The sequence below is a fragment of the Hylaeus volcanicus genome, chromosome 3 (assembly GCF_026283585.1).
Source record: "Hylaeus volcanicus isolate JK05 chromosome 3, UHH_iyHylVolc1.0_haploid, whole genome shotgun sequence".
Classification (NCBI taxonomy): Eukaryota; Metazoa; Arthropoda; class Insecta; order Hymenoptera; family Colletidae; genus Hylaeus; species Hylaeus volcanicus.
This window is the reverse complement of record NC_071978.1, coordinates 14052351-14065068: the sequence shown is the minus strand read 5'-3', so window position 1 is coordinate 14065068 and position 12718 is coordinate 14052351. Positions and strand designations below refer to the sequence as shown.

The following is a 12718-nucleotide window of genomic DNA, read 5'->3' as shown; positions in this document are numbered from 1 at the left end:
CGAAATTGCAAAATCAATTGCCTTGGAGTCGCATCCGCCAAAGTGTAACGAATATATTATAACCAGAATTATTAGAAAATATTGCTTCTTTGCTTCAATATCCTGGAAAAAAAAATCATGCTAGCCTAATCTCCCTGTCCTCGTCTCTCCTGCAATTTTTCTCTGTCCTAGTCCCGGAGTTTCCAACTTTTTCCGCAACTGTCGCTGAAGTCAACTCGGAGTTTGTATAATATGAAGATATGTAAATTATGTATACTACTTCATTATTATGTCATTATTATTAATGTTTCTATCGTTTTATATATAAATAAAAAGGAAATAAAGTTCAAATCTGTACATAATTAATCTGTAAATAATTCCTAGAGTGCCGCGAAATTCAAACAAAGAGGAGTCTGTTTTCCCTCCACACATAAATTTGCTATAGGATAGTACCACTGGAACCACTCATCTTGCATCTCTCTCGCAGTTCACACTCCAGTTAGGATAGAGCTCAATGGCTACGGTATATATATTGGAAAATGTTCTAAAGAGGAAAGGAGATAGACATATCGGCAAACTTCACATTTATTCGAAGTCTAGGGTTTTGCTCATCACTGCTCCACGGGCACCTTATCTATGTCAGTGAAATCTGCTAAAATCCCTATCCCCGCACGACGCGTTCGCAACAACAGAGAGGGAGATACAACAATCGGACAATTATTTAGGGATTGGTCACACTGTGTGGTTCCCCGTATTCAATCACAATTAAAAACAATTGAAAGTGAATCAATTCATCATTGACTTTTTTTCTACAGAAAAACTCACGAGTATAATTTCTATTATCGGTTTTGCGAACAGTATTCGCTTTGTTATTTCTTATGACTATATAATTACATTAAACGAGGTTTTGTCATCATCGTTTATTTCGTAATAGCGAACATTCACATAGTGTATCAAGATGTCAATAACAATTAAGGGCTGGAAGGATACACTATTCAGTAATGTAGTATGTGATACAATGCCTATACATTCGATGTACTCTCACAATTTGGATTTTTCAACTTTTCCTTTTTTATGTGAGGAGGTCTATAAACACTTAAGATACCTGGGATATTTCATCGTGTCTCATTACATGACAGTATTATTAAACATGCATTTAATCGAATATGAATACAACGAGTCATGGCTTGTACCTGGTCCAATAGTTGAATATTTCAGTAATATTAATACAATAACAGTACTAACTGGAGATAAGGTACAAGTTAATGTTCCAGAAATAGTTATTCCACAGTTCACAGTGCCTAAAGAAGAGAATAACGCTGAGATCCCACCAGGAAACTTTGGCCGTTTAACAGCTGAAAATCATAATGTTTATGAATGTTATGTTTCCCCTTATACAACAAGGCAATTAGTTCAACAAACAGGAAACCAATACTTTGGATCTTGGAACCCATTACCTGTTGGCGCATATCCAGGTGGTACCATCCCCAACAAAAATTTATTGGGTTATGCAGAACCAGAAAAACTTCATCCAGAGATGGTATCAATACTAAAGCAATATGAATTTCCTAATACTAACGATATGCAAGGAAGACTTCAAATTAGTGCTGCAATTGATGAATGACATAAGTCATGCTCTAAAGATACTTGGAAACCGCTACCACATAGTACCCTTTTATATTACAAAAGAAAAGAGTACACAGAAGACAGAGAACCTTTTAGGTGTTACGAAGGTGTCAACTATTCTATATGGCATATATACTCACAATACTCAAATTTCAAAAATTGTAGGAGACATATTTAGTCCATATGCATTAAAATCTATGTCAGTGAAAATGAGTATGTTGTATGGTTTCAAGCATTTGCAGACATCTGTGATACCTGAGTTCTGTTATACTAAACCTAATGGTGAAGCACCAGATGGTTGGGAACATTCTATTAATCACAATTTTAATATGAAGGAACCATTTCAAACAACCATGTACCCAGACTATTCACACTTGCGAGATGAGTACCAGATTGCAAGTTTCCCAAAGAGTTATAAAACAGATTCTATAAATGATTGGATAAAAAGTTATGGATAATTAATATAATTAATATATTAAAATAATCACAATAGTATTACTCTCAGTGAAATTATGTTTTATTTTATAAACTAAACAAAGGATGTATGAACAAAATGGTTTGAATAATTATTTTTTTATTTGAAAACTTAACTTTTATATTATCTTATTCTTGTCTTATCATTAAGGGTGCTTTATTATCATTTTATTGTCAATTATGCTTTTATTATAAAAATATATTATTGGAGTTAGCTGGCAGACACGCACACCAAGACTGCCTGACCCGTGATTACGACACGACAAGCGAATGTCAAATAGTATTTTTGAGGTTGATAAAGGTTTCTCCGTAAATTTCTAAAAATATTGTATTTTATTTTTTTGTATTACAAATTTAAATTTCGAACGAAATAAAGAATACAAAATAGTGTCTTATGTCGTAATCTGAATCCTGTTTTAGTAATCTTGAAAATGTAATCGAAATTCGAAATTAAATTGAAATTGAAATTCATCATAATATATCAAAATCAAAATCATTACAATTATGAATATTAATTATCTTATATCGTATTTTTGTAGTTATTTTTAACAACGTATGGAGACGTCGTATGCTGACGTCGAGATGAATTCAACGGTGTATTATACTATGACCTGAATTACCTCAAACTCGAAAATTGTGTGCAAACGTAATGTTAGTGAAAAAGTATTTCTTATAAAGTAAATCAGGTTGCATCAGATGTTCGAACTACAATCCTGTATACCAGAGTTTTCTAAACTTCTATAAATTCTACAAATTAAATAAATTGTTACTAATGATTATTAGATAAGAGTTTCGCCCACTTCTGCGCAAATTTGCCAATACATGTTTGAAAATAAACTAGGGGAATGTAGTTTTTTCCGGCACGAAAGATCCGACGGTGTTTTTCGTTAATAATTGAACGATCAAACGAACTGGTGAAGTTCGATCGCAATTATATGTAGTGCCTCGTTCGAATATATTACAACATGTAGTTCCCCCCTCTCCCCGACATTGGTCACAGCGATTTTATAGAAAAAACAAAAGATGGCATGTGCCGTGCCCACGAAGCACACGCCAACCATCGACGCTCATTCGTTCAGGGCTATCAAAAAATTGTTGTTAATAGGGGTTGGGAAAGAAAATCAAACCAAAATAGGGTGGGTTACTACATATAATTGCGATCGAACTTCACCAGTTCGTTTGATCGTTCAATTATATTTCGGCCTCGTTCTTAATATTACAACATGTAGATGTTTAGAGCAAACAATTTTTTGATACAACACTTGTATTTGGTATGAATTCTAACTATTAAATGATATACAATAACACTGTCCAACAAATTTAAACTTTTTTTAAATTCCGCGATATCCACTAGGTGATTCTTATAGGGTTCCTCGTCCTAAATACAAATCTGAAAGTGAAATTGCTCCATCACCCTCAGTTTTCGAGAAATTCGAGATTTTGTAAAAACGGTCGATTTTGAGATAAAACGTAGTACTACTTGAAAACTACGAACGCTAGAAAGTTCTATTTAGTCTTAAAAGATAGAGGAGTGTTTTCTGAATATGAAGACATATTCCTTTAGAATTATCTGCTCTTTTGAATGCCTGTAAATGAACACCGAAGTTCAAAAAGTTGTCAATGCGAGTACTTTTCACGATATACTTTTGTATTCTTATGAAAAGTTATTCGTCTAGGTCGTATTTACTATGCATTATAGGATTCTGCAAACATTTGTGAAGAGAAAACCACCCGCGACAAATGTTGGAACATTTTCTAGTTCGTACAGATCCAGAAAATATTAATTTAGAACGCACGAATTCTGTTTGCCGACGCGCAGGCTCCGCTCGCTTTATATCGGTGAATCAGGGCCGTCGTCATGCGTTCTGCACAATCATCGTCACGCGCTTGAATAATAACCATCAAATTCTCGTAACTTCGTTGAAATTCGTCCCACATTGACGAATAGAAAACCACTTTAAAGCTTAATGTTTCTACTTTTCGATACTTATCTTATTAATCTTTTTTTTATTTAAGTTAGTGTTTGGGGGTAAACTCTCCTCTAAAGAGAAATTTGTTAGGTAGCAGTTTTCGTTAAAAATTAACAACAAAATATACAATTATAGATTGAATTAATTGTTAAATAATTCAATTTAGATTTAAACAAAGTTTGCTCAATACCAAATTAACAAAAGTCGAATAATTGATGATACAATTAATTTAAAAATTAATGATTAAAATTTTATAATTGTATAGAACGAGATATTTAAAACGACTAAGATCAAAGATGGTTACTTAACGTCAACAAACGTGTTGTGAAAAGCACGTAACGATAAATTATTTTATAACAAATTGTCCGTTTATTGAACCATTACTCTTACAATTGTTTGTTTCTTTAAAAAAAAAATGCGTTACGGTACATAACGTAAAAAATAATGATTTAATAATGGATATAAGTACTTACCATACATGAAGATATATAAAATTACGTAGTAGCAACAAAAACCGATAGTGCGTGGCGCCGATTAGGCGAATCCCGTAGCGACGGCCCTGACTGACCGAAACATAGCGAGCAATGGCTGTGCAGCGGCAAAACACCGTTCATGCGTTCCGAGTTGACGTTTTGTCAAACCGTATGGATTAGAAACTGTTCCAACATTTGCCGCGGGTGGTTTTCTCTTCAGAAATGTTTGCAGAATCCGATAACGTAGTGTAAATTCGACCTAGGTGAATAACTTTTCATTAAAATACAAAAGTATTTCGTGAAAAATTCACGCATCATCACCTTTTTGAACTTCGGTGTTCATTTACAGGCATTCAAAAGAGCAGATAATTCTAAAGGAATATGTCTTCATATTCAGAAAACACTCCTCTATCTTTTAAGACTAAGTAGAACTTTCTAGCGTTCGTAGTTTTCAAGTAGTACTACGTTTTATCTCAAAATCGACCGTTTTTACAAAATCTCGTATTTCTCGAAAACTAAGGGTGATGGAGCAATTTCACTTTTAGATTCGTATTTAGGACGCGGAACCCTACAAGAATCACCTAGTGAATATCGCGGAAAAAAATCGTGTTGGACAGTGTAATTGAACGCAACTAATAATATTGCCTTACGAATCTAGTATCGCTAATCAAAACCATTGTTTTCCGGTAAGACCGGTCTATTATAAAATTGAGCAAAAACGCGGGAGGTATTAGTCCAGCCTGCCGTATACTTATCACGTTTAAATCAATCCCTTTTTTCAGTGCATGTCTCGTCGAATGTCTCGTTTTATACGTTAAATCTTGTAAACTTAAGGGAGTGGACTCCCGTGCCTTGTATGCGCTCGTACGCACTCACACAGCTCCGCATCACTGTATACGTACACGGAACTGCAAGGGCTTGCTTATTGTCCTATTTTTATCTCGACAATGCAAATTTCAGACCTCTCAATAGTCGTTTCCGCTAGATAAATGTTCAAACTGGTGCGCAAGCTCCTATAGGTAGCCTACTTTTGCTTTTTTGTGTCATAATTAACAATATTCAGCAGCGTATGTTAGCTCAAACAACGCAGCAGCACTGTCGCACCACCATATTGCTTCTTTTGATCGCGAAATACTGCTGAATATTATTAATTATGACACAAAAACGCACAAGTAGACTACCTAAAGGAGCTTACGCACAAGTTTGAATATTTATCTAGCGGAAACGACTATTGAGAGGTCTGAAATTTGCATTGTCGAGATAAAAATAGGACAATAAGCAAGCCCTTGCAGTTCCGTGTACGTATACAGTAATGTGGAGTTGTGTGAGTGCGTAAGAGCGCATACAAGGCACGGGAGTCCGCTCCCTTAACGAAAATAGGCAAAATGCGTGCAAATCATTTTTTCCGTATAATTTCCTTCTAAATAATCCGAATTGTATCGTGTCTGGTACCATTTTCATCGGGATAACATAAGAAATCGATTGGTAATACATCCGTTAAGATCCGATAAGAAATACGGAAAATGATGGTCGACCTTCTTTGGGTCTAGTTTGCTACGTCCTTTTTATGATACCATTGTTGCCCGGCGGCGGACTAACATGTGTACTCGGAAAAGCTTGAAACCATTCGAGTTGCCCGGTTCTTTCGGGCCGCTTGGTTTCTTCAGACCGCTCGATTCTATTCGGGTAGCTTGAAAAATTCAAATTACTTGGTTTCTTTCGGGTAGCTTGAATCTTTCAAGCTACTCGATTTTGTCAAGTACTCGGCTCGGCTCGGAAATCGGGTCCCGGTTTGACTCGGCTTGAAAGCCGCTTGAATATTCGGTCTTTCCGGCAGCTCTATTACAGATCCACCAGGAGGACGGCAACCGACCTTTCTGTCCAGTTACACAGTTGGTCACTTCACTTATAGCATCAAGCAATAGTGACCGAAGTGGAGAACGATATTGCGAGTCCAATATAGACTTACGAACAAGCAAAATAATTGAATAAATGATCAATAATCATTTGACAGAGGACAGACACTCGTACATACTTGCCTTTAAACTAACCAAATCAAATTAAAGGTACTCACAACCAATACCAAGCAAAAACTACGAGGAAGAATAGGAGGAACGCGAGACGCGAACGCGCGATCGCGAGATCCATATCGACCGATGGATCGTCGAAGAATGAGCTCTCACCCCTCGTGTACCTGTGTCGGTCGAGGGTCGCGGCTCGTTATCGAAGTAGAGAAGAGGAAGGGCGAACAACAACCGCGTGACACGACGTGACAGCTCGATTCGAAGGCTCGTTGGATCCATCCACAAAAGAATTTACGAAACATTAATACCACACCATAATCATATTCCCCATCTTTGTTTAAATAGTAAGGATAATTAATAATTAATTTAACTACTGTCAGATATTAATATTCAGTTGGTCCAATCACGGTTCAGAATAAGCATTCATCGAACATAGTAATCGTGAGAAATTTTTCTATATCGTTATATCTGTTAGCTGAAGTAACTAAAAATTAATTTCTGACAATAGTTACATTAATTATTAACAATATTTGTTCAAGCTATGGCCGAGAATATGACTGCTGTAATATTACACAGTAGTAGATGCTTTTTCTAAGAATATTCGAAATCATTACTAACCAATAAGTAACTAGTTTCTGATTTCAGTCACCGACCAATTACGTTTCTTTTGAGTAGCTTCGTGTATAGACGACCTAATAGTTTCCGAAATATTGGACCACATAAGTTTTGTCCCGCTAGATCGCTGAAATATCATACCGTGCGTCCTCTTCTTTATTTGCTGTGGTTCTCTACCTTCATCGCATTTCCTTTCCACTTTTCAAACTGTGTAACGGGACATATTTATTCTGTTACTACCCACCCATTTCATCGCCTCACAGTATTTTTCACCATATAACGTGACATGAATTTCGGCTGTTCGAAAATGAAAAGATTTTCAATCTTAAAACAGCTTTTGTCTGTTCTGTGCGTAAACACCGCTGTCCTCAGGAAATTTGTAAGGACATTGAATCTTAAATTTTATATTACGTTAAGTAAATTGTCGAGAAACGAAGCCAAACCATTCATTAACGATTAGGTTTAGGGTAAGAAAGGTCAATATTTTTTTACTCAGAATTTAACGTACTTCGATACAATTACATAAAAAATATAGCATTCCATGTAAGATAACGAAGTTGACCTTAAATTCTCAAAAACTCCTCTACCTATAAGAGAAACATATACACTATGTATACTTTATATTTATTTATATAATATTGTATATTTATTATTATACAGGGTGTCCCAAAAATGTAACACCTTGAAAAGGGTGGTTCGGGAGGTTATTTGAAACAACTTTTTCCTTAGCGAAAATGTTGTCCGAGGCTTCATTACGAAGATATTAACAAAAAACCCCGACCAATCAGAGCGCGTAGCCTACGCTACCTTGGCCCGCCCACCGGTATACTCGCGCTCTGATTGATCGGGGTTTTCTGTTAATATCTCCTTAACGAAGCCTCGGACAACATTTTCGCTAAGAAAAAAGTTGTTTCAAATCACCTCCCGAACCACATCTTTCAAGGACCTCCAACATTTTTGGGACACCTTGTATACGTATTTATCCAATCACATTAAATATTTTAATCTTTTCTAACCTCTAAATGTACTAGGAAGCTGATAAAGAATTCACGTCTAATATCATAATATATGGATTAACTCTTTGCAGCATAGGAATTCAAATCATAAAATATACCCATGTTGCACAGGAATTTTATTGCGTTTTAAATCAAACAAAATTGTTATATTTTTATTAATAAAGGTATCATATAATGTAACAAAATAAATATAATAACAAGGGGCGTCACATTTATAGTTTTAAGAATATTAAAACATAAACAATAAATAAAAATATGTTTTATTTGTATTACTCCCCAAGTTGCATGGTGAGAGGAATAAAATCCCACCATACTTTCATCATTTGCAAACAAATTTAATGTTTACTTTTTATTATAAAACACTTCACTTGTTTATATAGAACTAATTTTTATATAAATTACCTTACCTCTACGATTTTTCTCATAAAACCAGGAAAGAAATATTATCGCAATAAACCTTCCGCTTACAACAATTGTTGAATCGGTATTAGCATGTTGAAAGTCGCCAACATAAGTGCATACATTTGAACACATTGGATGAATATATTATTAACTGCTTAACGTAAATAAGACGAAATATGAACCTATACACATGCAGCTAATCCAAAATTTCGAGGTGAGATTAAAAATGTCCCACCATGCATTACGGTCCATCAAAAAGGTGGGACACTTTTAATCCCACCGTGCCCCAAAGAGTTAAATTATCAAAAAAAAAAAAAAAGAAATATCGATGCTTTGTTATCATTTTCAATTATCATTGTCAATTAAACTCGAACCTTTTTTGCTAATTAGAGTTTGAGATTGTTCATATTTCTATTTCAGCGTTATCTACATTTGAAAACTTTTTATCTCGCATCAACATTTTTATACTATTTTATTTTGCGACTACTCTATTAAAGTTAAAAGTTTGTCTCGCCTAGGAAAATTACTTTTTTATGTTTTACTTTAAAACACTGTTACTGTTAATAATTATATGAATGACGTCCCCAAAAAATTGATGATGGAGAAATTTATAGTAATAAATAATTATTATATACTTTAGGAGTTCATGGGGGTGAACACGTTACGTAAACCACCCTGTATATAGTGAACCTTAAATTTGTAGAAGTATGTGTAATATGTATAGCGTAAGAAAAATGAAGAGTTCTAGTTGAGAAATATAAAGCCTACCATTAAAGAGGGTGACTCAAGTAAAACGTTGAAAATAAAACTTAATGTTACGTTATAAGATTGTAAAAAAGATTATAACAAAATGAAATTGTTCTTGTTTTTGTACACTTCTATATGCTTTACATTCACTAAAAGTTTCATTTAATAGATGTAATTAAACGTTTAGCTCGAAATTATATATATGTTTAAATTATGTTTGTTTATGAGTAGCACTAGAATTATTGCAGTATCGATTACTGTTCTTATAACTGCAATTCATGTTAGTTTGAGTAAAATTATCTTCTTATACTTATAAAATAAAAAATGTTCACGATATAAACAAACTGTACTTATCGGTAGTAATATAAGAATGTCTGTTAGAGAAAAGTGGAAACAACTTAACCAGCTTTATCTATTAATAGATTGATTATTGAAGTAAGAGTATATTTTCTTTTAACATCTTTCTTACGTATATCCCTTACATCATTTAAATAATTACTCTCTATACTACAATTTTTGTTCAAGTAAATTACACTAATGTTACTTGAATCTTTGCCATCTTTTGGTTTTTATCACAATATTTACAACAATATATACTATTTAATCAATTGCTCTCATACTACATTTTTGAGATTTCTCATCAAACATTTTTGTTCGGGTAAAGTACACTAGTGTTACTTTACAACTTTTTGTTTTCTATTTATAGTATAGTAAATACCACTTATTTATTTATTCATGCTAAAAATCACTAAAAGCAGATTAAATTTAAATTGATCATACACATAATAAGCATGACAACCATTTTCTGTCATCAAAATTTCTTTTAATATTTCACTTATATTAGAGAATTGGTTAACGATAGCCAGCAGTAATCAGAAATTTTGTGTTCGAGCTAATCTTGAATCTTCCGTTTGTCCCTCAAAAGTCGATATCTTCGTTAGCTTTTAGGAAAAAGAAATTGTAACGCTTCATGCGAGACACGGGGTAGATGTCGAATGAAATAGCACGTAGGAGTTCACGTGCACGGCAGATAATATTACGAAAACAGCAACATGGACGGAGGCGTGTGAATCACGTGAACAGTAGAGTAGAGAGGTTGCAGGTTATATGGTGCACCATATACGTAAATTCTGCATAGGTCTATCTTTGTGAAACTGTACAAGAGCGTACGCGAGGCGATCGAACCTCTCGAGAGAACTCGAAAGACGGATGGGGAAAGGCCCACGGTCTTTAACCCATTTCTTCAGGGTCGTCTTGTTGGGTAGAATCGGTAGGTGTATCTCCGTAAACATTCCAAATGGGGATATTTAGGAACGACAAAGAGCTGTGTGAACTTGGCACCCGACTTTTCAAAAATTAATTTTTTTTATAGAAAACGATAGTATCTCGTTAGTACCTGATTATACCTCCAATAGTTTCGTTTGTACCTCCACCAATTAATAATTAAAAAAAATTCAAAAAATGGTCAGCGCCCGACATCGAGATTTTTGAAATCGGTTTTTCCCGATTCTTTAGAATCGTTTGTACCCGCCGGAAACGTTTTTCTTTTCATTTGTACCTCAATAGTTTAACTTATACAGCAATTGTTGATCCGCGTAAGAGTGAAGTTCGTTAATTTTCAAGATATTTAAAATTCCTGCGGGTACAAACGATTCTAAAGAATCGGGAAAAAACAGATTTTAAAAATCTTGAAGATTAACGAACTTCACTCTTACGCGGATCAACAGTTGCTTGTAAAATGTAAACTATTGAGGTACAAACGAAACGAAAAGCAGTACAAACGGGTATAAACGATTCTAAAGAATCGAGAAAAACCAATTTCAAAAATCTCAATGTCGGGTGCTGACCATTTTTTGAATTTTTTTAAATTATTAATTGGTGGAGGTACAAACGAAACTATTGAAGGTACAATCAGGTACTAACGAAATATTATCCTTTTCTATAAAAAAAAATTAATTTTTGAAAAGTCGGGTGCCAAGTTCACATAGCTACGACAAAGCGCCCTCGAGTTTTCTTACTCTTCGTCATTGCTAACAAGGTAATAATAGAGGACTCTCAAATTTTCCTTCGATCATTCGAACTTTTCAAAATTCGATTAATGCAATTTATTCCGTACGATAAGTGACCATATCGCCCATATATGAATGGCAATGCTTTTCACTGAAGAACTAAAAAAATTAATTTTGAAAGTGAAGCATCAAAGGAAATGAATGAAACTCATGAATTCTGACAAAGTTACAAAAATAAATACCTCGATAAATATTTGATTATGTAATCTCCAATAGATTAAATAATATTTAATTAAAATAGTATTTAATTTAAAATACCTCGACAAATGTTTGATTATGTAATCTCCAATAGTCTAAATAATATTTAATTAGTATTAGAGTAGAAGTTTCAGAGATCATCCAACCATTTTAACTTCGTTAATTTACATTATTATATTACCCACTAATTTCTCTTAATTATACTGATGAATGTATCGAATGTAAAGAAAATACAATGAAATAAATATAGCATTCTATAAATTAATTTTTGGACAAAAAAGATAACCGACTTCGAAAAACATTAAAACTGCACTAAAAAGTATGAAATAATTTCTAGTTAATTTATATGAATACTCTCCAGCTCTAGGTATTATTCATAAATAAGAATAGAAAGAACTTATTTTAGAATATAACAACAGGTTCTTGTTTGTAGCAAGATTTCCACAACGTCTAAGGACAACGTTTAAGGGTTGACGTGCTTTAGTTGGTTCAACGTAGTATTATTGTTGTAAATTTATTGTTAATTAACCAACTACAGTGATTGTTGTCCAAAATTGGGTATTTGTAGGTAAATTGTCATAATCTCTATAACGTGGGCCATTATTTGGGCATTTGTAGATAAAAATACTAACTATATCCCAACTGATCCCCAACTATTGGAAAGCGTTGGCCAACCATAAATGCTACGAGGGATCTACGCGCGATTTACAATAAACTATACTATTTATTATTTACTATTCGAAATAATATTTTATCCAGTTCTTTCCTCCAAGTGTTTCAATTGATGCAATAAAACGATATCTATTTCCGATTGTAACTGTCAGGAAAAAGAATGTCGATTCGTTCCAGGAAAAGATAGCAAAGATAAATGCACCAACACTTAATATCGTGCGGTAACTAATAAGTAAAAACGGAGACAGATTTATTAAGCTGAATAATATTGCAAATTAGTGTAATTATATTGCGTCTATTTAATCGTTTCTTCTGTCTATAGCATTCGATTTGTGCTTGTAGAAACGACTGGTCATAGTCAGACGATACTTGTATTATCTGAAATCCATCAGCTTATCAGACTAATTGGCAAACACTTGCGATGACGAATTAATTCACAATTGTGATCACTGT

At 33.9% G+C, this 12718-nt stretch overlaps 1 protein-coding gene across 1 annotated transcript; it reads left to right on the top strand.

Moving 5' to 3' along the window:
• The first annotated feature begins 680 nt into the window (after window positions 1-680).
• Window positions 681-3346, top strand: LOC128873328 (uncharacterized). Its single transcript, XM_054116841.1, has 2 exons — window positions 681-985; window positions 1064-3346. Exons 1-2 carry the CDS (start codon window positions 938-940, stop codon window positions 1601-1603), a joined length of 588 nt encoding a protein of 195 aa, XP_053972816.1. The 5' UTR covers window positions 681-937; the 3' UTR covers window positions 1604-3346.
• The last annotated feature ends 9372 nt before the right edge of the window (window positions 3347-12718 follow it).

Bases quoted from the DNA above. Each gene is read 5' to 3' on its own strand.
- LOC128873328 (XM_054116841.1), top strand. From the start codon at position 938: ATGTCAATAACAATTAAGGGCTGGAAGGATACACTATTCAGTAATGTA. The intron at 986-1,063 runs GTATGTGATACA...TTATGTGAGGAG, and splicing joins ATACACTATTCAGTAATGTA to GTCTATAAACACTTAAGATA.